General features: G+C 42.2%; 1 protein-coding gene across 2 annotated transcripts in view; it reads left to right on the plus strand.

The window, feature by feature from the left end:
* hip1 (huntingtin interacting protein 1) overlaps positions 1–27,074 on the plus strand; it is a 348,681-nt gene that overhangs the window by 217,317 nt on the left and 104,290 nt on the right. For both annotated transcript variants that reach the window (XM_072589441.1, XM_072589442.1), the window contains exons 7-9: positions 16,784–16,845; positions 24,013–24,153; positions 26,510–26,567. In XM_072589441.1, the coding sequence (XP_072445542.1) occupies positions 16,784–16,845; positions 24,013–24,153; positions 26,510–26,567 (261 nt within the window). The remainder of the gene's footprint in view (positions 1–16,783; positions 16,846–24,012; positions 24,154–26,509; positions 26,568–27,074) is intronic.

The raw sequence follows: 27,074 nt of genomic DNA on the forward strand, positions 1-27,074 counted from the left end.
GGGAGGAAGGGATAGAAAATAAGCAACGAAGAATGCACCAGAAATAGGACTAGAATGAGTAGTAATGGTATAAAGTCAATGGCTCTTTATCTGAATGTGCGTAACATTTGTAACAAGATAAATGAGCTTTTAATAAAATATTCATGGGATGTGGGTATTGCTGGCTTGGCCAGCATTTGTTGCTCACACTATTTTGAAATCAGAAACAAAAACAGAAATTGCTGGAAAAGCTCAGCAGGTCTGGCAGCATCTGTGGAAAGAAATCAGAGTTGATGTTTTGGGTCTGATGACCCTTCCTCAGAACAGTTCTGTTCAGCAAATTCTGTGATCTGATCAGTGACTTGCGTATTTGTAGCAGGCCTCCCTATTTTTATTCTCCATTCCCTTTAAACTAAAGGCAAGCTTTCCACTTGCTTTTCCTTTTACCCGCTGAACTGGGATGCTAGCTCTTTTGTGATTCCTGAATCCTCTGCACTGCAGCTTTTTGCAGTATAGCCTTATTTTAATAATCTATTCTTCATGCCAAATTTCATAACCTTAAATTATATTCTGTCTGCCTCATCCTTTTTCCCCACTTAACCTGTCTATGTCCCTTTGTAGACAACTTGTATTATCCTCACTACCTGCCTTCCTGTCTATTTTTGCATCAGACAAAAATCTGGTTAGTACATTCACTTCCATCATCTAAGTCATTAAGAAATATTGTAAATAATTGTGCTCCCAGAACTGATCCTTTTGGAACTTACAAATTATAGATCGCCATCCTGTAAATTCCTCTTTTTTGATCAACCTTAGAACCTCAATTACATAGCATCTATATTGATGACTTGGAAGAAGGGGCAGAGTCTTTCTAATATCTCCAGATTTGCTTTTGGTGGGATGGCATGTTGTGATGAGGACATAAGGAATCAGCAAGAATGTAGAGGTACGAGTGGGTGGGCGAAAACTTGGCAGGTGGCATTTCACCGAGAACCCCTGAGGCCATGCACTTTGGAAGGAAGAATCAAAAGGCAGACTATAATTGAATTATAGACTCCAAACATATGCGGCGCAGAGGGATCCAGGTGTTCTTATGCATAAAACACATAATTGAGCATGCAGGTGCAGCAAGTAATTAAGAAAGCAAATGGAATTTTGGCCTTTATTGCAAGGCGTTTGTAGTTTAAAAGCAAGAGTCTTGTTATAATTCTACAGGATGTTGGTGAGGCCACAGCTTTAAGTGTTGGTGAGCTCTGTTGGTGAGGCCACAGTGAGGCCTATGCTTTAATTGAAAGCTGTTCAAAAGAGATTCATGAGGCTTATTCCTAAAATGAAGCTTTTTAGATTAGATTAGATTCCCTACAGTGTGGAAACAGGCCCTTGAGCCCAACAAGTCCACACCGACCGGCCGAAGCGCAATCCACCCAGACCCATTCCCCTACATTTACCCTATCACCTAACACTACGGGCAATTTAGCACGGCCAGTTCACCTGACCTGCACATTTTTGGATTGTGGGAGGAAACAGGAGCACCCGGTGGAAACCCACACAGACATGGGGAGAATGTGCAAACTCCACACAGAGAGTCGCCTGAGGTGGGAATTGAAACCGGGTCTCTGGCGCTGTGAGGCAGCAGTGCTAACCACTGTGCCACCGTGCCGCCTGTATTGATTTATCAGGAATGATTAAATATTTAGGCCTTTATTCATTACAGTTTGGAAGAATGGGGGTGATCTTATTGAAATATACAAACTTCTGAATGGGCTTGACAGGGGAAATGTTGATAAGATGATTCCACCTAGTGGGATCTGGGGACATTGTTGTAGGATAAGGGGTCCCTCATTTGAAATGAGTTGTGAAGGAATTTATTCGTCCAAGGAGTAGTGACTGTCTGAAATTCTTTACCCCAGACATTTATGGATGCTAGATCACTGAAGTAATTTGAAGGGGGGAGCAAGATATTTGAAATATTGAAGAGTTGATGGCTTTACTGAACTGGCCTGGAAGACATGTTGAGTTTTTGGGCAAATTAGACATGAACCTGTGGAATGGTGGGACACGCTTGAAGGACTGAATGGTCTACTCTTGCTCCTGTTGCTTATGATCTTATGTTACATTCCATCTGTGGTCTCTTTCCCTTCCTTGTATGCATTCTGAACTGGCCTGAATGTTGGCAGACTTGTTGATAAACTTGGATGAAGTGCAACAGTGTCCATCTCTTTCCTCTTCAGCCCCACAGCCAGGAATGTATTGCATTTTCTTCGACAATATTGGACCTTAAGAAAGAAGTAAATTTCATAACTCAAGATCAAAACTAAAGTAATCTGCTTGCTCTGCATAGTAACATTGAAAGCAGGAATAAGCCATTCAGCCATTTGAGCCTGCTCCACAGTGCTGTGTGACCATGCTGGCCATCCAACTCAGTAACCTGTTCTCACTTTCTTTCCATACCCTTTGAACCTTTTAGCCCTCAGCACTATATTGAATAAATATCTAAATCTCTGCACCCCACTTATCTACCCTGATTCAAGAAACTTTATGTTTCTAATCCTAATCTTAGATTCATGGGAGAATCTAGGACCCAGAGGGAATAGTCTCAGAATTAAAGGGTGCCAATTTAAGACTGCAATGAGGAGGAATTTCTTGTCTGAGATTTGAATGTCATTGGAACGTCTTACCACAGTGAGTTTTGGGAGTAGAGTCATTGTGTATATTTGAGGCCAAGATACTGTATATACTCAAGTAATAGTCGATCTCAGGCCAAAGTTGACACCCTATTTTTAGCAAAATAACCTGAAATTTTCCATATATCTTGTGTAACTGTTGACCCTAGTTTTTCACAGATAACAGATCAAAGTTTATGAGTCGGTATGCCGGTCATCACATCCCACTCCAGCTTTCCAGTTTGCCGGTTGTTCCGATCTGCTCCCAGTCATCCAGTCTGCTAATTGTTGTATTTTGCTCCAGGTTTTCATCATTATCACAAATTGGTTTCTTTTCCTTTCTTGTTTCGAGATCAACTGGGCTTCTGCTAAAGATACAGTATGAATTTTGATGGGTATGAATTCCAGCCCCTCGAAAGTAGTATCCATGTAATAGTCGACCCCATAAATTTAATCTTAAAAAGTAGTCAAAAAATTTGACTATTATTCGAGTACATACAGTAGATTCTTGAACAATAGAGGGATTGAAGGTTACAGGGAAAGGGCAGAAAAGTGGATGTGACAACTGTCAGATCAGCCATGATCCTACTAAATGGTGGATCAGACTTGAGGGACTGAATGGCCTCCTGTAGTTCCTCTTCCGGATTTATGGTTTTATTTCTGTTCCTTCCTACAAGGGCAACCATTTCAAGTTTTAGGCAAGATTTGCAGAGGGAATGTGAGAATGTTTTTTAATGCAGTTAGCGGCATTGACCTGAAATTCTTCACTTGCACTCTTTCTCGAAAGCAGAGATGATCTGAGATTCCAAAAAGAAAATGAATGGACGCATGAGTGAAACGTAGTTGCAGTGCTACAGGAGAAATGGGACTGATTACATTGATCGACAGTGAGCTTGTTAGAATACAGTAGGCTGAATATGACACTTTAATTGTTTTTGCAGCACTTGTGAGTTGGTAGAGACTTCATTTTCCAGAACCTTACATTGTGGATTACTTTGTGAATTGCTAGTTTTTTTTCCTCCTTCAAAAGCTTCCAAAAGCTGACATTTTTGCCTTCTTTTCAGTTCCCATCTTTAATGTTCTGGCCTTCGTTTCTCGCTGTTGATTTATTTCTAAGTTGTCATGTTTTGACAAGTGAGAAATGCTAGAAAAGTGCGACATGGTGATGATGTTGCCTCACTTCAGTTTAAGATGTGTTGAAGCACTTAATTTTTGTAGCCAAGAAAACATTTCTGAGCAATTTATCACGTGATGATCTTAGGCAGATATGTTCCTTGGCCTCAAAACCAGCAGTCAGTGGAAGGTTAAATGAAAATAGTAGACTTTGTTAGCATTTCAAATTTGCAAAATCTTTGTCGTCAGACCGTTTAAATGAAAAGGTGTGCTTATTAACATGATACAAAAAACACACAATATCTGCCACACCCAGAACCTTCCATATGGACAAACCTTCTCAAAACCGGCTAAGATAAATACGATTTCACATTCAATGCTGATTAATTAAACACATCAGCTTTGGAAGCAACTGCATATCTCTTGCCAACCCATTTAAGGACTGAGCTCTAAGTGAGAGTCTGATAGTTTCCTTGAAGATAGTGTTGTGTCGTACACCAATGTCAACTGAAACCCTTTTTGTAAACATTAGAAATGCACACCACGGCTTAGCATTGCACATGATCTGAAGGAAGCATTTCTGCTGCTCACCTAGGGAGTTCTGAGCCATAATTTGAACTTGTCAACACGCACTTCTTTATCCCAAAGGTTAACCTACATTGTGACATAGTTTGTCATGAAAACCGCAGCATGTTTTACATTCTAGAAAAGCATGTTCAAGCTCTGGCTGGTGTCTTCTGAAGTCTGAGGATTGCTGTTAATCAACCACTGAGATAGACGTCTTTATCAATCTCTACCAACTATGAAGTGATTGAGACATGATTCAGTGATTGCTGAAATTAATAATCTTCAATTTTTATGAAAGAAGCTTGTTGAATACTGCCATGATCACAGAATTTATTGCGAAAGGAGTCAAGTGTCACAGGGCTTTGACATCTCCGTGATACTGGACTGCTTTGGCTGTAAATTCTGTGATCATGATCTTATCCTCCCCAAGTACCTGATGAAGGAGCGGCGCTCCAAAAGCTAGTGCTTCCAAATAAACCTGTTGAACTATAACCTGGTGTTGTGTGATTTTTAACGTTGTCCACCCCAGTTCAACACTGGCACCTCCAAGTAATGGCTCTGAGAGAAAGTATCCTTCTAATCTTTGTCTTAAATGGGCTACTCCTTACTCTTGAGATTATGCCCTTTCGTCCTTGACCCTCCAATGAGGGGAAACAATCTCTCCATATCTACCCTTTCAAATGCCTGACCTTCTGGTTTCAATAAGGTTGCCACAAATAATTCGAAACCATTGAGTACAGGCCCAACTAAATTAAATTCTCTGCTTTAAAAAAACTCTCTGTACCTGGATTCAATCTAGCAAACCTTCTATGAACTTCCTCCAATGTCAGTATATTTTTTTCTTGGATAGGGAGACCAAACCTGTTCACCTGTCAGCAATATTTGGAATAAAGGGTAAAATTCCATTTGCCTTCCTGCTGAACTTGGATGCTAGCTTTCTGTAGTTCATGCAGGAGGACCCACCAGAGCCCCCTCTGCTGCAACTTCTTGCAGTCTTTCACCATTTAAATAATTTTCAGCTCCTCTATTCTTCCTGCCAAAGTGCATAACCTTACATTTTCTACATTTAATTCCATGTACCAAGTTTTGTGCCCACTCACTTGACCTGTTGCATCCTCGATATACTGTGTGTCATTCTCACCACTCACTTTTCTATATATTCTTGCGTCATCCCGTAAACCTGGTCCGTTAACTTTTCTCGTCCAAGTCATTAATATATATTAAATAATTGTGACCCCAGCACTTATCCCTGTGGTGCTGACTAGTTGACATCCTGAAAGTGCACTTTTTTTTATCCCTGCCTTCTATTGGTTAACTAGTCTCGGTCATAAACTCATAGAGATGTACAGCATGGAAACAGACCCTTTGGTCCAACTCATCCATGCTGACCAGATATTCTAACCTAATCTAGACCCACTTGCTAGCACTTGGTCCATATCCCTCTAGACCCTTCCTATTCATATACCCATCCAGATGCCGTTTAAATGTTGTAATTATACCAGCCTCCACCACTTCCTCTGGAGCTCATTCCATACATGCACCACCTTTCGTGTGAAAAAGTTGTCCCTTAGGTCCCTTTTAAATTTTTACCCTCACATCCTAAACCTATGCCCTCTCCCCAACACCATGGGTCTCACCTTCTCTAGATTGATTTGCGATACCTTATTGAAGCACCTTTTTGAAATTCAAATCAATTATATCCATCGCTTTCCCTTTATCCTACTTTCTACTTAGCAGGGGGAATTGAGCTTCAGAGCCGTGAAGTTATGCTGCACCTCCATGGAACCTGGTTAGACCATACTTGGAATATTGTGTACAGTTCTGGTCACCTCATTACAGAAAAGATGTGGAAGTTTTGGAGAAAGTGCAGAGGAGATTTACTAGGATGCTGCCTGGACTGGAGGGCATGTCTTATGAAGAAAGGTTGAGGGAGTGAGGGCTTTTCCCATTGGAATGAAGAAAGATGAGAAGTGACTTGATAGAGGTGTACAAGATGTTGAGAGGCGTAGCTAGAGTGGATAACCAGAGACATTTTCCCACGGCAGAAATGAATATCATGAGGGATCATTATTTTAAGATAATTGGAGGAAGGTTTAGGGGAGATGTCAGAGGTAGGCTCTTTACACAGTGTGGTGGGTGCGTGGTAGTAGAGTCAGGTACATTAGGGACATTTAAGCGACTCTTGGATTGGCACCTGGGAGATAGCTCAATGAAGAGTTATGTAGACTAGTCTGATCTTAGAGTTGGATAAAAGGCCGGCACGACAACGAGGGCCAAAGGGCCTGTACTGTGCTGTACTGCTCTATGTTCTATGTTCTACTTTCTCAAAAAAACTGCAATAAACTTGTCAGACATGATTTTCCCCTTTGTGAAGGCTTGCTGGCTCCTCTTGATCATATTATGTGTTTCTAAATGCTCTGCTGTGACTTCCTTCATAGTAGACTGTTCACATTTTTCTATTAACAGATGTTAAGCTAGCTGAACTATCACTCTATAAATCTATGACTCTCGTTACCTGTTTTTGTCTCCCCTGTTTGAATGAAGATGTTAGATTAGCAGTTGTGAAATCCTCTGGCACTTGCCCAGGTTCTGAGGATTCTTGGAAGTTTACCACCATTGCATCTACTATCTGAGTAGTTATTTCCTTTAAAATCCTAGAAGGCAAACCATCAAGCTCCGGTGACTTCAGCCCCAGTAGTTTATCCAAATATGTTTTCTCTAGTATAGTTATTGTATTTAATTCCTCACCCTCTTTAGCCCCTTGATTGTCTACTATTTTTGGAATACTATTAGATTCCTTTACCTTCAAGACAGATGCATAGCATTTGTTCAACTTCTTTGCCATTTTCTTGTTCCTCATTATATTTCCCCAGCCTCATTCTCTAAGTAGCCTGAGTTCACTTTGGCACCTCTCTTCTGTTTTATGTCTTTTGAGAAGCTCTTTCTGTCTGTTTTTATATTACTTGCTAGTTTGCCCTCACAGTTTGTTCTCACTTTAAGACGTTTTTGGTCGTCTTTTGTCAGCTTATAAAACTTTCCCAATCCTTTAACTTATTATTAATCTTTTTTCACATTGTATGTTTTCCTTTCAATCTGATATTATTGTTAAACTGGCCATAGTTAGCCAAGGGATTTATCTTCTTTCTAAAATTATTCCTCCTCACTGGATATATTTTTGCCATGAGTCATGAACTGTCTTCTTAAATTTCGGCTAATGTTCTGCTATAGTCTGTTTTGCTAAACTCTGTTTCTAGTCCACTCCAGCCCATTCTGTCCTCACCCCTATATTATAACCTTATTTAACTTCACTGTGGTTTCTTCCCACCTCAGATTTTTGCTATCACACTATGTGCTAAATTCTACCATGTAACTGTTTCCTAGGAAATCTTTTACTCTGAGATCAATTATTAAACCTGGCTCTTTGCACATCAAATCCAAAATAGCCTGATTCCTGCTTGGATCCACAGCTCAGTGTACACTATGACTTATTCCGCATGGCTCCCAATGTCAATTTGATTTTCTCAATCTACATGAAGATTAATGTTACAAATGATTAATGCACTGCTTCTGTTTCCATGGTCAATTTATCTCCCAGTTTATTTACTGTCATACAAAACGCTTAGTATCAGAGACATAGAGACTATTCCCTACTCTTCCCTTTGTTATTGCATACCTCCAATTATATGGATTCTACGTTATTTCATACTAAATACTATTTTTGTGAGGTATTGAGAGCAGGGCTGGGGACTATTAACTATGCTTGGGCCTGCAAACTCTGCTGGGTATTACAAGCAGACTAACGATGAAGTGCAGTTAAATCAGAAGGTTCAAGCATGTGACAGAGATATTGAATGGAGAAATTCAGTAAACAAGGTAGATTTTGATGTTCCCTTTTCAGAAACCATTGTGTTTCATTTTTCATCAGATAACTGTGGACTGTGTTGAACAATAATACATTTTGATGGTCTCTCCTTTGTTCAGAAATGAGGTTGATGTCTCTGCTAGTGTGTTGTGTTGGTATGCTTGGAATGTTCATCCACTGGAAGGATTCGTGGTGTTGATGAGTTCACTTTTGTTCTGACAATTGGTGGACAATTCTTGAAGCCTCAATTTGTTCATTTTCTGTACAATAGATACTATTTTAAAATCTGACAGAAGTTAAACTCGATAACTAGATAAACTAGATAAGTAATTTAAAAAAACACAATTTAGTATATTGTTTTGGCTGCCCTCTGGTCATTACAGTAGAAAGGGATAGGTATTTGTCTTTTTGTCTGAGAGTAAATGAGTTCATTACTTCAGTGAGGAAAGGAAACCACTGTTAGCTGGAATCTGCATTAGTTTCAAAGAGATGAATGTGCTTAAGAATTCTTTGAAAACACAATAGACGTGAAAATAATGTGAAAATCCAGTGGGAGTAGTGTATACGCATGTCAGAAAAATCTTTAACAAATAATCATGTGGAAGCCTGCTAGGGAAGAACTGCGATATTGAAGTGATTGGAAGTGGCCAATGATGTCCCTTGGGGCTAGGTTGTGGTGGTACTTCTGTTCACTGCAAACTTGGATAGAGACCTAGAGTTTGTGGTGTTGGAATTTGTGAATTATATCATGAATAGAGTTATAGTTAGCCAATTAGATTGGCCAACATCTCTCTGAGGTGGGATGGCTACTTGTTCGCTGGAGTGGACATGATGGGCTGAATAGCCGCCATCTATCCATTACATTTCTATCGTTAGATTCTCTCTTGTTGGACATGATCATTACCTGACTCTAGTGAGCCATGAATGCTAAAAAGAACAAAGAAAATGCACAGCTCAGGAACGGCGCTTTGGCCCTCCAAGCCTGAGCCGATCCAAATCCACTGTCTAAACCTGTCGCCCAATTCCTAAGCATCTGTATCCCTCTGCTCCCCATCTACTCATGCATCTGTCCAAACGCACCTTAAATGAATCTACCGTGACTGCCTCTACTACCTCTGCTGGCAATGTGTTCCAGGTACCTCCCACTCTCTGTGGAGAGTAATTAAACTTTTCACCTGTCACCTTGAAAGCGTGACCTCTCGTTATTGAATCCTTCACCCTGGGAAAAAAGCTTATCTCTATCTACCCTGTCTATACCCTTAATTATTTTGTAGACCTCAATCAGGTCCCCTCTCAATCTCCTTTTTTCTAATGCAAACAATCCTAACCTACTCAACCTGTCTTCATAGCTAGCACCTTCCATATCAGGCAACATCCTCGTAAACCTTCTCTGCACCCTCTTCGTAGCGTCCACATCCTTTTGGTAATGTGGCAACCAGATCTGTACACAGTATTCTAAATGCGGCCGAACCAATGTCTTGTACAAATTTAACATGACCTACCAGCTCTTATACTCAATACCCTGTCCGATGAAGGCAAGCATACCATATGCCTTCTTGACCACTATATCCACCTGTGCAACAGCCTTCAGGGTACAAAGGATCTGAACTCCCAGATCTCTCTGCTCATCAACCTTCCCAGAGCTCTAGAATTAGACTTCCCAAAATGCATCACCTCACATTTGTCTGGATTAAAGACCATCTGCCACTTCTCCGCCCAACATCCAGTCTATCTATATTCCCCTGTATTCTTTGACAGTCCCCTAAGCTTTCTGCTTCTCTACCAATCTTCATGTCATCTGCAAACTTGCTGATGAGTGCCCTCTTCCAGATCAGTTATGTATATCATAAACAACAGTGGCCCCAGCACTGATCCCTGTGGAACAACACTGGCCACTTTCCTCCATTTCGAGAAACTCCCTTCAACTACTACTGTGTCCTGTTGCTCAGCCAGTTCTTTATCCACCTAGCTAGAACACCCTGCACACCATGTGACTTCACTTTCTCCATTAGTTTACCATGGGGAACCTTTTCAAATGCCTTACTAACGTCCATGTATATGACATCTGCAGCCCTTCCTTCATCTATCAACTTGGTCACTTCCTCAAAGAACTCTATTAAGTTGGTAAGGCACGATCTCCCCCGCACACACCATGTTGCCTATCACTGATCAGCCCATTCTTTTCCAAATATAAATAGATTTTATCCCTCAGTACCTTCTCCAGCAACTTTCCCACCACTGACGTCAAGCTCACTGGTCTGTAGTTACCCGGAATATCCCTACTACCCTTCTTGTACAGGGGGATAACATTAGCAACTCTCCAGTCCTCCGGTACTTCACCTGTGTTTAAGAATGCTCCAAAGATATCTGTCAGGACCCCAGCTCAGTGAACACTGATGCAAAGTAATCATTCCGAAACTCACCCATTCTCTTAGGTTCGACACACAGCCTTCCTTCCTTCCTTTTCCTTTAGTAGACCAATCCTTTCTCTAGTTACCTGCTTGTTTCTTATATAAAAATAAAAGGCTTTGGGATTCTCCTTAATTCAGCTCGCTAAAGTTATTTCATCACCCCTTTTTGCTTGCTTGATTCCTTGTTTAAGACTGGTCCTACTCTCCCAATATTCCTCCAGGGTCTGTCCTGTTCTTAGCTGCCTGGACCTTCCGTATGCTCCCCTTTTCCTCTTGGGTATTCGTACGATTTCCCCTGTCATCTACAGTTCACGAATCTTGCCCTTCCTACCCTTTGCCTTCAATGGGACATGCCTATCCTGCACTATCTTTAACCTATCTTTGAAAGCCTCCCACATATCAAATGTGGGCTTCCCTTCAAATAGCTGTGTCCAATCCACGTTTCCCAGCTTCTGCCTAATTTGGATATAATTGACCTTGGCCCAGTATAGTACTCTTCCCTTAGGACCACTCTCATCTTTGTCTACGAGTATTCTAAAACTTACAGAATTGTGGTCACTGTTCCCAAAGAAATCCCCCACTGCAACTTCTACCACCTGTCCTGGCTCATTCCCCAACACCAGGTCCAATATGGCCCCTTCCCTCATCACACTATTGACCTACTGCCAATATGTACTTGCTACTTGCAACATGCTACTTGCCACTTTTTCGTCCAAAGGTGCAATTGAAAACAGTACACTTCTACTGCAGGGATGGTGAGCCAGCTCCTTATCCAATGTCTAGGCTGAAGCTTGATTGTCATATCATTAGTTTGGAGGAAAGTCAATTTGTTGTGAATGAATAACCCAACATATTTTAGCAACTTCAGGAGAGGAGGAAAAAAAATTTAAGGCAAAAATTATAATTAAAGCTATCCTGTATCAGCCAAGCAGAAACTGAACTGAAGGGAGCTGTGGTCAGGTCATGACCTAGCCTCCTTCAAAAACTGATGGATGTTGTGTGGATTCAGTTCATACACTTTTTAAAAAACCATTCATGGATATAAATGTCACTGGCATTTAATGACCCTCAAGGTGATGATAAGCCACCTTCTTGAAATGCTGCAGTCTGTGGTTCAGGTACGCCTACAGTGAATCATTGATACTTCATGGTATGTCTGACATCACACTGCTGGAGTCTGAGGAACACAATATCCACAGATTAAATCACTCATCTCTGCGTCTGTTTCTTTTTGTGCTTCCTCTTAGGACTAATATGAAAAGAGTGAAGCCTCTGAAATATGTTTCAATGGAATTGAGTTGGCGCAGGCTATTTCTAGAGCCAGCACCTGTTTAAACAAAATAACAGTGACTGTATTATATCTGATGAAGGTAATCAGATGTAATTCTGGGCAAAGTTGTCTTGAAGAACTCTTGAATCTGTTTTAAGTCACATGAATGATAAACAGGGTGATAAATTATCATGATTAAAATTGTTGACAAACACTAACTTATAAAGGACAGTGAATCCTCTTCACAAAGGTCTCTTATGATGGGTGGTTGCAATGCACTTATATTAAGCATTGCCTCTAGACGCAACCAAAGTGCAGCAATTTAGCTTGGATTGTGACTTCCTCATTCTTTGATCAGCATCTGTCTGTAGCAAATAGTCTGCAGGCCATTTGCAGTTACGTCTACAAAACAGAAATGCTTCCCTTTACCTTTAAGTATTTAAGGATAAATGTTAGATGCAGAGTTGAAGACCAGGGCAGCCAGGCTCAAGAAATGAGGAAATGTTTCTTATGAATTAGCCTGAACTTGTTGCCTTTTACTGAAAGGACAAATTATTTGCAGTTTCTAGCTATACGCATGGACAAGTGCAAAGGTCAGTCCAACCAGTTTCAGTTGGTGCTTATCTCTGCGTGACCAAATGATTCTTCAACTCTGCATCCCTGGGCATTAATTCATGGCTGGTGCAATATTGCTGAGCTCCAGCATTCTTTGGGCAGCATGGTGGCACAGTGGTTAGCACTGCTGCCTCGCAGCGCCAGAGACCCGTGTCTGCGTGGGTTTCCTCCGGGTGCTCCGGTTTCCTCCCACAGTCCAAAAAATGTGCAGGTCAGGTGAATTGGCCAAGTTAAATTGCCCATAGTGTTAGGTGAAGGGGTAAATGTAGGGAATGGGTATGGGTGGGTTGCGCTTCGGCGGGTCGGTGTGGACTTGTTGGGCCGAAAGACCTGTTTCCACACTGTAAGTAATCTAATCTAATCTAATCTTGTCTAATCTAATCTAATCTAATCTAATCTATTGTTTTTGTGCAAAAAAACTAGCACTGAGAGCAAGTCCCTGGCAGTTCATACAACAATTTAAAAGGTTTTGCTAAAATAGCATAATTACTTTGACAGGTTTTCTCTCCTTCCCAACTGAGAAGTACAAAACATAGTATAGCACAGGAACAGACCCTTCGGCCGAGCAATGCTGCGATGACACATGCCTTTCTAAACTCAAACCTTTTTTGCCTTTACGTGGTTCATATCCCTGTATTCCATGTCTATTCATGTATCTATCAAAACGCCTCTGAAATAGTGCTATTGTATCTGCTTCCGCCACCACTTCTGGCAGTAGATTCCAGGCACTTACCACCCTCCATGTTTTAAAAAAAAAATTGCCTCTCACATCACCATTAAACTTACCCACGTTTATCCTAAACCTACATCCCCTAGGAATTGACATATCTCCCTGGGGAAAAGACGCTAATGATCCATTTTATCCATGCCTCATAATTTTCTAAACTTTTGTCAGGTCACTCCCTCATCCTTCAATATTCAAGTGAAAACATATCAAGTTTGTCTAATCTCTCTTCATAGCTAATATCCTTCAAATTAGGCACTATCCTGGTAGACTGTTTCTGAACCCTCTCCAAAGCCTCCACATCCTTCTTGTAGTGTGGTAACCAGAACGATGCACCATATTCCAAATGTGGCCAAACTGAAGTTTTATACAGCTGCACATGACTTACCATCTCTATGCTCTGACCGACGAAGACAAGCATGCTACATGCCTTCTTGACCACCTTATCCATGTGTTGACACTTTCAGGGACTTGTAGACCTGTATACTTCGATTCCTCTGTATGTTGATGCTACTAAGGGTTCTGCCATTTACTGTATACTTCACTCCTGCATGAGATCTATCAAACTGCATCACCTTGCATTTGTCCAGATTAAATTCCATGTTCTATTTCTCAGCTCAAAGTTCAAGAGCCTCTCTACATCCTATGTATCCTCTGTGAAATCCACCTCACTATCCGCAGGTCCCCTAATCTATGTGTCGTCTGTAAATTTACCAATCAGACCACCTACATTCTCCTCCAAATCATTTATATACATCATAAACAACAGGGCTCCCAGGACTGATCTCTGCGGGTCACCACTTGTCACAGATTTCCTGCCAGATAAACCACCCTTCCACTGCTATCTCTGGCTTCTATGACTAATCCTGCCTGTATCCATTTTATCAGCTCACTACGGATCCCATGTGACCTCACCTCTTGTATCTGCCTGCTATGAGAGGCCTTGTCAAAAGCCTTGTTAATTTGTACATAGAGTTGATAAAGTGTGGCGCTGGAAAAGGCACAGCAGGTCAGGGAGCATCTGAGGAGCAAGAGTGTCGACCTTTCGGGCTTAACCCTTCGTGTCTCACAGACTCTTTTTTTTTCAAGAAGTACCCAAGAGGATTGATGAAGGCAGGCTGGTAGATGTAACCCAATGTCCATATTGGCAACATCTACCAGCCTTTCCTCATCACTTCCCCGCACAAAGCCATGCTGCCTATCACTAATAAGTCCATATTTTTCCAAATGTGAGTAAATCCTATCCCTCAGAATCTTCTCCAATACTTTCCCTAACCTGGATCTAAGACTCATTAGCCTGTAATTTCCCAGATTATCCTGATTGTCGTCTTTAAACAAAGGAAAAAAGTCAGCTGTTCTCCAGTCGCCTTGGTCCTCTCCTGTGAGTAAAGAGGATACATAGATTTAATACAAGGCCCCAGCAACCATCTCATCTGTCTCCCTCAGCATACTGCGATAGATCCTATCAGGTCATAGGGACCTAACTACTGTAGTGCTTTTTAAAACTCTCAACACAGCCTCCATTGTTATATTGACATGCCCCAGAATATCAACATACCCCTCCCAAGACTCCTCACCCACCATGTCCTTCTCCTTTGGAAATATTGATGCAAAGTTTTTGTTGGGGACTTCACCCCCTCCCTCTGGCTCCAAGCATAAATTCCTTCTTTTGTCCTTGAGTAGACCTATCGTTTCCCTTGCTACCTTCTTGCTCCTAATAAATGTATGAAATGACTTGGGGATTTTCCTTAATCCTGTTTGCCAACAACCTATCAGGCCCCCTCTTAGCCCTCCTCATTACTCTTTTGAGTTCCTTCCTGATATCTTTGTATTCTTTGTGTATGTGCCCCCTCACCTCCGTCCAAGACTCCAAATGAGCCTTCCAGAGATAAATCCGTCAGAGATTTACTTGCACTTCCACACATGTTATTCAGTGTATTCGTTGCTCTCAATGCGGTCTCCTCTACATTGGGGAGACAGCGTCTACTTGCGGAATATTTCAGAGAACATCTCTGGGGCGTACGCAAAAAGTAAACCCCCCCCCCCCCCCCCCCCCCCCCCCACCCCCCACCCCCGGTGGCCGAACACTAACTTCCCCTCCCACTCCCCAAAGACCTGCAGGTCCTGGGCCTCCTCCATCCCCAAACCCTAACCACCCGCCGCCTGGAAGAAGAACGCCTTATCTTCTGCCTTAGGACTCCCCAATCACATGGGATCAATGTGGATGTCACCAGTTTCCTCGTTTTTCCCCTCCCCACCTTATCCCAGATCCAACCTTCCAATTTAGCACTGCCTTCTTGATCTGTCCTACCTGTCCAATGTCCTTCCCACCTATCAGCGCCACCTTCCTGTCCGACCTATCACCTTCACTCCCACCTTCATCTACCTCTCGCATTCTCAGCTGCCTTCACCCCCTCAGCTCACAAGCCTCATTCCTGATGAAGAGCTTATGCCTGAAACGCTGATTCTCCTGCTCCTCGGAAGCTGCCTTTCCAGCACCACACTCTTGATTATGACCAATGTTTCCCTATTGTTTATTTGCTGTGTGAGGCCTGTTTGTTTCACTGTGTGATTGCTTTAAGCTTGCTGTGCACCAGCACATGCGCACATCTTAAAGGGAACATTGATTGTGTTTTGCTTGTGCAGTACTGGGGAATTGCCTTGGAAGGCCTTGTCAGTGTCACTTAAAAGTAATGCCAGCACAGAAACTTGAAAATCCTCTACACAATTCTAACTCTGTTGCATGATTTTAAAATTTTTGCTTCCCTTATTATGGAAAAAGACAACTGGATTCTAATGCCACTTGCTTGATCAAGTGCTTTCTGACATTATTCTAAGCTTGCCTTTTCATAGTTTTCCTTGAGTGTTAGCATCCAACTTCAAATATTGCTCAAGTACAGCTTGACTAAAAATGATGAAACATGCTGCACCAGGCTGGTTTGGTTTAATGCTTCATGCATTGTCTTTTCAATGCTTTTCTCTGTTTCAGTCATGCATTAGACTTGCTGTGCTCTGCCCTGTATCGAGTTCTCTCCATCGAACTGCTCAACTCCGCTAAGGCTTAGTTTTGGTATAGAAATAAATGTTTTCGGACAGATATCTTTGCCTCTACTGTCACTTGTTATATACATATTTTAACGTAATCTCTCATTTAGTCGTCTACCAAGTCAAGGGTCTGTCATCATTCCTTGCTTTAGATTTGCATAGACAATCGAGGGATCATTGGGTTGACTGCTCATAAACTATCTGCGAATTTCTCAACCTTATCTGTTCCTGGACTTCTGTGTACACTTCTTTACCACAACTCAGTGAGTCCTATACCTGACAGGTGTTCTGATCTACTTGGAGGATAGTGGAGTATGCTGTGCCATGCAAACAGTCATCTAGTTTGCAAATCAGCTTCTTAACCACAGTGCTCCAATGTCTCTGAGAGGCCAGTGTACATTTTTTTAACTACAGGATTTTGTATGGCTCAGTTTAAGCAGAAGTAATTGAGGATTTGATGAACAGTGAGACAATGCATGTATAGTGCATCACTGATAAAATCTTTGACTGATGCCTTTTCTGTTTTCTTGTCAGTTTTCAGCTGACAGTGGAAATGTTTGATTATCTGGAATGCGAGCTCAACCTTTTCCAGGCAGGTAAGTCAGCAATTTTGACATTATATTGAATTGAATACTGAATTTGGTTTTTATTTACTCATATATTTTGCAAAGGATTTTATATTTGATCTTGTGACTTGTTGCACAGCAATACAAGTTGACATTAATGCAGTTGCCATGGGCTTAACTTCCCTGAAGTAGAATGAGTGATCTTCCCATGACTTTTTAAAGCTTGATAAATATGGTGATCAATTGCACACTGACCTTCCATAAATCTGTCTGCTTGAGCCAGTTGCATATCTGCATCTCTGAATCAGAATAGTTAAAGTTCGCACCCACTCCCAAGACTGAGCACAGTCTAAGCTGACATGCCAGTGCATTACTGAGGAACTGCTGCTTTGCCAGAAATTCCATGTTATGGTTGGGACTTTAAATTGAGATTATCCTGTGCCTATTTAGATGTTTCACTCAACACATATTCAACAGTGTTAGCCGAACAGTGGGTTCAACTAGTGTCTTCTCAAAACGAAGGCTGTAAAAAAAAAATACAATTTAAGTGGAATTGCTCTCACTTTTTGTGGGTCCTTGCAATGACTGCACTTCGTTACATTACACTGGCATTACTTATTGAATAGAAGAAAGTGAAGACTGCAGATGGTGAAGACCAGAGTCAAGAGTGTATTGCTGGGAAAGCACAGCAGGTCAGGCAGCATCCGAGGAGCAGAAGAATCGACGTTTCGGACATAATCCTTTCATGAGGGATGAGGCTTGTGGGTTGGGGGAAAGGTAGCTGAGAAAGCGATTGGTGGATGAAGGTGAGGGAGAAGGCAATAGGTCAGAGAGGGAGGTAATGGACAGTCTGGAGGACGGTACTGCGTTGGAGTCTTGGGACTGGGATAACGTCAGGAGAAGGGAAATGAGGAAGCTGATGAAATCCACATTTATCCCATGTGGTTGCAGGGTCCCAAGGCGGAATTTGAGGCGTTGTTCCTCCAGGTGTCAGATGGTAACGGTTTGGCGGTGGAGGAAGCCCAGGATCTGCACGTCCTTGACGGAGTGGGAGGGGAAGTTGAAGTGTTCAGCCACGGGGCGGTGGGATTGATGGATGTCCCAGAGATGTTCTATGAAACGATCTGCAAGAAAGCGTCCTGTCTCCTCGTTGTAGAGGAGACCACACCGGATGCAACGGATGTAGTAGATGACATTGGTAGAGGTACAGGTAAATGTCTGACAGATGTGGAAGGAATCTTTGGGACCTTGAACGGAGGTGAGGGGAGTGGTGTGGACACAGGTTTTGCATGTGCTGTGGTGGCAGGGAAAGGTGCAAGGAGTGGTGTGTGAACTGGTGGTGGTGGTGGTGGTTGTGGGGTAGACCTGACGAGGGAGTTGGGGAGGGAATGGTCTCTCCAGAATGCTGTGTAGGGATAGGGAAGGAAATCTATCTCTGGTGATAGGGTCTGTTTGGAGGTGGCAGAAGATGCGATGTGTACGGAGGTTGGTGGAGTGCAAAGTGAGGGCCGGGGTAGGTGGGTAGATTCTGTCCTTGTTGCATTGAGAGGGATGGCGTTCAAGGGCGGTGGTGCATGAAGTGAAGGAGACACATTGAAGGGCATTGTCAAACACATGGAAAGGGAAATTGTGATCGTGGAAGAAGGAGGCCATCTTGGACCTTCTGAGGTGGAATTGGTCATCCTGGGAACAGATGCGGCAGAGGCGGAGGAATTGGGAATAAGGGATAGCGTTTTTACAGAAGGTATGGTGGGAGGAGGGTAGTCTAGGTAGCTGTGGGAGTCGGTGGGCTTGTAATAGATGTCTATGGTTAGTCAGTCGCCAGAGATGGTGATGGAGAGGTCCAGGAAGGGGAGGGAGGTGTCCGACATGGTCCAGGTGAATTTGAGGTTGGGGTGGAAGGTGTTGGAAAAGTTGATGAACTGTTCAACCTCCTCATGGGAGCACAAGGTGGTGCCGATACAGTCATCGATGTAGCAGAGGAACTGGTGGGGGGTGGTGCTGGTGTAACTGCTGAAGATAGATTGTTCCACCTATCCAACAAATGGGCATGCATAACTGGGTCCATGCGGGTGTCCATGGCTACCCCTTTGGTTTGGAGGAAGTGGAAGGAGAAATTGTTGAGGTTGAAGACCAGTTCAGCCAGGCAGATAAGGGTGTCAGTGGAATGGTACTGCTTGGGACAGCGTGAGAAACGGAGGGCTTAGAGACCTTCGTCATGACGGATGGACATTAGATTAGATTAGATTAGATTAGATTACTTACAGTGTGGAAACAGGCCCTTCGGCCCAACAAGTCCACACCGCCCCGCCGAAGCGCAACCCACCCATACCCCTACATCTACCCCTTACCTAACACTACGGGCAATTTAGCATGGCCAATTCACCTGACCTGCACATCTTTGGACTGTGGGAGGAAACCGGAGCACCCGGAGGAAACCCACGCAGACACTGGGAGAATGTGCAAACTCCACACAGTCAGTTGCCTGAGGCGGGAATTGAACCCGGGTCTCTGGCGCTGTGAGGCAGAAGTGCTAACCACTGTGCCACCGTGCCGCCCATGTACAGGGACTGGACGTCCATGGTGAACATGAGGTGTTGGGATCCCGCTATGCCTGCCTGTTTGTCGGATACGTGGAACAGTCCATCTTCCACAGTTACACCGGTACCACCCCCCACCTGTTCCTCCACTACATCGATGACTGTATTGGCACCCCCTCATGCTCCCACAAGGAGGTTGAACAGTTCATCAACTTTACGAACAACTTCCACCCCAACCTCAAATTCACCTAGACCATGTCGGACACCTTCTCTCCCCTTCCGGGACCTCTCCATCACCATCTCTGGCGACTGACTAACCATAGACATCTATTACAAGCCCACCAACTCCCACAGCTACCTAGACTACCCTCCTCCCACCATACCTCCTGTAAAAACGCCATCCCTTATTCCCAATTCCTCCGCCTCTGCCACATCTGTTCCCAGGATGACCAATTTCACCTCAAAGTCCCAGATGGCCGCCTCCTTCCATGATCGTGACTTCCCTTCCCATGTGGTTGACGATGCCCTCCAGTGCATTTCCTCCACTTCATGCCCCACTGCTCTTGAACCGCACCCCTCCCCAATGCAACAAGGACAGAACCTCCCCCCACCCCCGGTCCTCACCTTCCACTCCACCAACCTCTGCATACATTGCATCATCGTCTGCCACTTGCACCACCTCCAAATGGACCCCACCTCTAAAGATATAATTCCCTCCCTACCCCTATCAGCATTCAGGAGAGACCATTCCCTCCATGACTCCCTCATCAGGTCCATGCCCGCCACCAGCCCACACCCTACTCCTGACACCTTTCCCTGGCACGGCAGGAAGCGCAAAACCTGCACCCACGTCACTCTCCACACCTCTGTCCAAGGCGCCAAAGGATTGTTCCACATCCATCAGAAATAACTTACCTGTACTCTACCAATGTCATCTACTGCATCCGTTGCACTCGATGTGGTCTCCTCTACATTGAGAAGATAAGACGCCTTCATGCAGATCGTTTCAGCAAACACCTCTGGGACACCTGCACCCACCAACCGTACTGCCCCGTGGCTGAGCACTTCAACTCCCCCTCTCCATCAAGGACATGCAGGTCCTGGGCCTCCTCCACTGCCAAACCGTTACCACCCGACGCCTGGAAGCGGAACGCCTCATATTCCGCCTTGGGACCCTGCAACCACATGGGATTAATGAAGATTTCAACAGCTTCCTCATTTTCCTCATCCCCCACGTTATCCTAATCCCAAACCTCCAACTCAGCACCACCCTTCTGACCTGTCCATCACTTCCCCCTCTGACCAATCACCTTCTCCCTCCCCTTCATCCACCTATTGCTTTGTCAGCTACCTTCCCACCAACCTCACCCCCCCCCTCCCATTTATTTCTCAGCCCTGGCCCACAAGCCTCATTCCTGATGAAGGGTTTATGCCCGAAGCATCGATTCTCCTGCTCCTCAGATGCTGCCTGACTGGCTGTGCTTTCCTAGCAACACACTCTCAATTCTGTACTTAATGACTGTTGGACTTCAAGGACTTTGGCATCCTGAGAGACATGATTAAAGCATTCTATAAATATAAATGTATTCTTTCATGGTTGATCCTGTAGTGAAGACAGTGGTTGCATTGAGCATCTTGGCTATTCATGCCTGTTTGATATTGGCTGCTTGCAGAGAAAAGAATTCTCTGAAGCAATTTAAAAAGGCAACATCATGAATTGCACTGTGTGTGCGCGCACACGCGCATATATTATAGGCAGCTTTAATTATGTTACACTTGAAGCATTGATCTTCAGGACAAATGTAAAACAGTCCATTTTTATAGAAAAAGGTATTTTCTGCTGCTGAAGTGCAGCCAACAAACTTCAATAGACTTAAAAATGTGCACTTTAACTTTATGGTCTTGAAAAGACAGGCTCTACCAAACATAACACTGCCTGTGGAGCAGAACAAAAAATGTTGCTGAAAAGAGAGTCATGTTGCCAATACGCAGCAACTAATGATCTCATCAAGTTAGTAATTTTCTGGGTTTTTGAGTCAAAGCCTTGATATTAGCACGGCCAGTTCTGTTAGGTTCGGCTACCCATAACTACTTTCATATTACTGTAAATGTTACATTGGAAGTCAGCATTTTGACAACTCACACTGCGGGAAGTAGCTGAACTGAAGCAAATTCCTAACTTTGTTTTAAAGTTCAAGTTTTTGAAAACTATAGTGTGTCATCCACTGTTAAAATGCTGATAGCACATATTCCTCAAAAGTGGAGCGATATAGGATTTGCATGATCTAATTATAACTAATCCATATGTATTTTTCTTTTACATTTCACTCAGTTCAGAAGTTTCCAACTCAGTGGTTAGCACTGCAGTCTCACAGCACTAGGGTCCCAGGTTCGATACCAACCTTGGGTGACTGTCTGTATGGACTTTGCACATTCTCCCTGTGTCTGCGTGGGTTTCCTCCTGATGCTCCGGTTTCCTCCCACAATCCAAAGATGAGCAGGTCAGATGAATTGGCCATGCCAAATTGCCCATAGTGTTAGGTGCATTAGTCAGAGGGAGATGGGTCTGGGTGGGTTACTCTTCGGAGGGTAGGTGTGGACTAGTTGGGCCAAAGGGCCTGTTTCCACACTGTAGGGAATCTAATCTAATCTAATCAAATTCCTCTAACTCAGGTAAAAAGAGCAATTCAGGGTGGATACTCGATTAGCTCATTCAAGTTGCAAAAAGACCTGTTATTTACATGCATGTAGCCACTAATGATTTAAGTCAGTAAACTAATTTGTTTTTGGATCAATGAACATTGTGCGCATTTTAAAATTTGTGACAGTTGCTCGAGTAATCCAATAGTTAGGAAACATGGTGTTTCCAAATGTAATAAAATGGTCATTCTGTAGGATACTTTACTCAATGCTGCTGTCAGACTCCAAATCTGTAGTGGGCAAGTTTTTTTTCGTCCTCTGGTACTCAAAACAGTGAAACAGTGTGTGCAGGCTGAGGTAAACTGTTTTGTTTGTGTCTGGCAGAGCCTGCGACTATGATGACTCAATGTGTAATGCATAAAAAGGATGTGGTTGAAAGCTTGAAATAACTAAGTGACATCATTTGAAGGGTGGGTGTATTTGGCTAACCTGGAAATCACTGGATTTATCACTAGATTTTTACATTTTAAAAAAAATCAACTCTTGTGATTCGCTTCCACTCGTTTTGTTGTTATGGATTTAAAAATATTAATTTGTAAAATTATAAAACATGAACAAAAAGAAGCAATACTCAAAAAATTGTTAACTTCAATCTCAAGTGGTGTTCTTCAGGCATGTTTGATGCTGGGGACCTGTGACCTGTCCAGGGGTTTGAGCTATCACTGCTGCATGTTTACATTATCAAAACAGGAATATCGGGTATCTTCACGAATCTGTCCTGAAATGAGAGGATTTAAATGAGATTGTAATTTTAATAGTGTTGACGTGAGACGGTATATTTTGCCATAATGGATGACATTAGAGTATAGCAGATGTTAGAATGGGAAATCGAAAGCTTGGGCATGGGAAAACCCGTCATTCAGGACACACAATTAATTTGTTTAACTTATAGAAACTCTTGCTATTTATATTGAGGCTATTGTTATTGGCAAATCTCAACTGTTTTTACACTATCAATATTCTTGCTTATCCAAAAGTGACCTCATTCAAAAATAAGGAAAACTGCCTTCATTTAACTGTGACATTGGATCCAACTTGGACGTGACTTAATTCCCATCCTTATGGCTGGTTATATACTGTTTGTGTATAAATCACCACAAATTACCTTTAATTTGTTACCTATTAAGAAATCTGACAGACAATCAAGTTGTGATACAATGATTTGAACTTTATTACATGAGTAGCAACCAAAATAAGACCCCTCAAGTTAATCCTCACAGTGTAATTTAGCTTATTAAGTGATTAATGGTGAAATTTAGCTACAGTTCCAATCAACAGTGTTTGTCTCTGATGTGCAGTGTTGTTCTTTGAAGTTCTGCTAATGAGGAGTTTTGGAGTTGAATTCTTATAACGACCTTTGTCCTTTTGGTCTATGGTGTGACAACATTGATGATTTTTAGATTCTTTCATCCAAAATATTGATTACTGTTTTGGAGTCCTTGAGTCTGCAACTTGCTTCCTTATCAGAAGTAACTCCTTTGTTCCTGGTTATATTCAGTGTTAGTTGTCTGCTTGAAAACACAGCTTTCCTTACATTCTTCTGCAGGGCAATCATTTGTCCTTGTGATGTCAAGCAGATGTTAAAATAGTTTGTTTATGTAGTCTCCACTCCTCCTTTTCCCAGGCATGGCTAATTGCTTTCAATTCCTATGTAGGTTTGCCCTTGCCCACTAATAGTTTATTCCAGATGGAATTATTACTGTTTGTTTCAAACTATGAACAATTATTCAAGTTCTGATGTTGACATTATCACAACTGAAAGCACTGGCATGCAAGGTAATTAGGGCACTGTGAGGAATGTGGTGCACCCAAAGCTGAAATAACTTGGATGAGCATGAAAACTATTTTGTAAAATCAGACAAAGAAGCCGTAGATTGCTGTATGGGCGATGATTATGCCTGCAGAGTTGTTACTGCAGTGATGTATGCTGAAGCAATGTTCCCCTTTAATTTTGCAGTCTTCAGTTCCCTGGACATGTCAAGATCGGTCTCTGTAACAGCAGCTGGTCAGTGTCGATTGGCTCCTCTAATCCAGGTTATTCTTGACTCCAGTCATCTGTATGACTACACTGTTAAACTCCTCTTCAAGTTACACTCCTGTAAGTATGCATGAGTTATTTGGTCCAAAAGTTAACTAGTGGCACATGTTTTTTGCCAGTCAGTGCCGTATGTATTTATCTGTTTGTCATATAGTTAGAATAAGTCGGTCAGGCCTACAGATGTGAAAAGTATTATTAAAGAGATTAGATATTCTCTGGGGTATCTTTGCACACATTAAATTTTTTTTAGCTCATATCAGTTGCCAGAAGTGCAATAATGAAGACAATGTTTTAAAATTATGAAGTTAAAAATCACACAACACCAGTTTATAGTCTAACAGGTTTCTTTGGAAGTACAAGCTTTTTGGGCACTACCTGATGATGGAGCAGTGCTCTGAAAGCTAGTGCTTCCAATTCAACCAGTTGGAATATAACTTGGTGTTGGTGTGATTTTTAATTTTGTCCACCCCAGATCAACACTGGCATCTCCACATCATTAACATTACGATGTTAACATGAAATTTATTAACAAATCCCCTTGAATTTATTAATAGATCCAGCTTGAAAATGTGATCTTCAGTCATCTCTCGCAGTATGACCAACTTGGTTATTTAGGCTGAGGTTTTCAGTCAATAAATACAGTTGAGTTAGTTGAAACATAATCTAACCTGAAAACTGCCTGTGCCTGGTCACATGAGCCTCAGAGACAGCTAACTACTCATGTCATCTTATTTTCTTTGATTTGGAGATGCCTGTGTTGGACTGGGGTGTACAAAGTTAAAAAAAATCACACCACACCAGATTATAGTCCAATAGGTTTAATTGGAAGCACTAGCTTTTGGAGCGATGCTCCTTCATCACCTAAGTGGCCGAGCAGAGGCTGATAGCTAAGTTCGGTTCCCATAGGGAGGGCCTCAACCGGGACCTTGGGTTCATGTCACATTACAGGTGATCACCATTGCACTACGCACACACACAGATATTCCTACACACGTGTGCACACACACACTCTCACATACACAAGGACACAGGTACACACAGACATGCACACAGACACCCACACACACCCTTATAGACACACACACTCCCACACTCACACATGCACCCCCTCACAGACTTAAGACACTCTGCACTCACTACACACACACACACACGCACATACACACACTCACAACCCCCACCCCTGACTGACTGACAGACAGACAGACAGACAGACAGACAAAGTCCCACATGCACACATATATTTTGTGGGGTGCATTTGTACTTGCAGTTACATTGCACTTTGCTCAAAAACTGCATACATTCATGTAGAACTCTGAGCTCAAAAACTGCATGAATTTATGTAAAACTCTGTTATCTCACTTTTTAGATTAGAATCAATCTAAACATCAGGTCATAGACAGAGAACACAGGGGGCTAACACCTTCAACATATTGTCTAGCTATCACCATTGTTAACAGCTAACCCGAGAATGCAACTTTTAAAAAAAGGTTTTGTGATTTAAACATGAAAGAAGTGAAGCTATCATTGTATTCTAACAGTTGAAAGGCTTAACAGACAATCAGTTTTTCAATGTATAATTTCAGTTACATCACACTGCAAATTTTTGCTATAAATTCTGTGTTACGATCGAGCCCTCCACTATCACCTGATGAAGGAGCGTCGCTCCGAAAGCTAGTGTGCTTCCAGTTAAACCTGTTGGACTATAACCTGGTGTTGTGTGTTTTTTTAACTTTGTACACCCCAGTCCAACACCGGCATCTCCAAATCATTATTATACCAGTTAGTGTTGAGTACTATTTGATTAAGCTGTGGAGCAGCTATAACAGCTATGATAGATTTACTGAACAAATTTGAGGAAGAACAGATCTGGTGTTGACTCTGAGTGGAGATTTATGGAGGATTGGTGTGCCTGGTAATTGGTGATCTGAGTGTTAATTTTGACAAGAGACTACTACTTTTAGGCTGATTAATAGCATCGTTTCAAAATTGGAAATGAGGCAAAGCTGTTGAGGGTGCAAGCTCTTTTTGTCCAGTCTACAGTTTTCAAATGAATGTTGGAACTTGAATATAAATCCATTATTAAACCCAAGATTCAGCCTTGCCGCTCATACATTTAGGAAACAAATATTTTTACCCATCAGCTGATATGGTTACTTGATGTTACTCAAATAAATTCATTCTGATAACATGAAGGAGCAAAATCTAATTATAAATTAGGAATATTTTAAGCATCTTCCACTCCTCACAGATCTGATTTTCGACCATCTTAAATGCCTTTCCCTAATGGAGAACATTCTCAGAACAATTAACACTTTTATGTGTTTTATATTACTGATTTAATTAGTAGTATTCTATCTCTCTCTGCCAAACTGCCTTATTGAAGATCAGGTTTCAAATTACATTTTGTTTCCAGGTCTCCCAGCAGATACTTTACAAGGCCATAGAGACCGATTCCACGAACAGTTCAAAAAGTAAGTCACAACAAGCACTTTGCTTATCTCCTCTGTCAGCACTTTACCTCAAAGTAATTAACATTTTGAAAACAGGATGAGGGTTATCTCTATTATTGTTCATTGTGCTTTGCCATTTCCAGTATCCCAGCAACCACTTAGTGTTTTTGCTGAGTATTGGTGCTTTTGAACATCAACTTTCTCTAATGCACTACCTGGGGAAGAGTTTCTTTCTGAAATGTAATGTTTTGATAGCTTTGAGAACTCCAATCTAAAAACCATGCAGTGTTTTTGATATTGCAAAATATTTCAAGAATTTTCACAATTTGTTGTCAGACTTTTAGTGAGTAAAACAAAATGCATTTATAAAGTGTCTTTCATGTCCACAAGATATTGTAGAGTGCTTCACAGCTAATGAAGTGTTATTGAACCATAGTCCCTGTTGTAATGTAGGAAATGTGTTAAAATTAGTTGGAGGGGTTTTAATAAGGTTTGTTGGAGCTGAGAATGTAACATGATAAAATTAAA

Source organism: Chiloscyllium punctatum, chromosome 19, assembly GCF_047496795.1.
Source record: "Chiloscyllium punctatum isolate Juve2018m chromosome 19, sChiPun1.3, whole genome shotgun sequence".
In the NCBI taxonomy this organism is placed as follows: domain Eukaryota; kingdom Metazoa; phylum Chordata; class Chondrichthyes; order Orectolobiformes; family Hemiscylliidae; genus Chiloscyllium; species Chiloscyllium punctatum.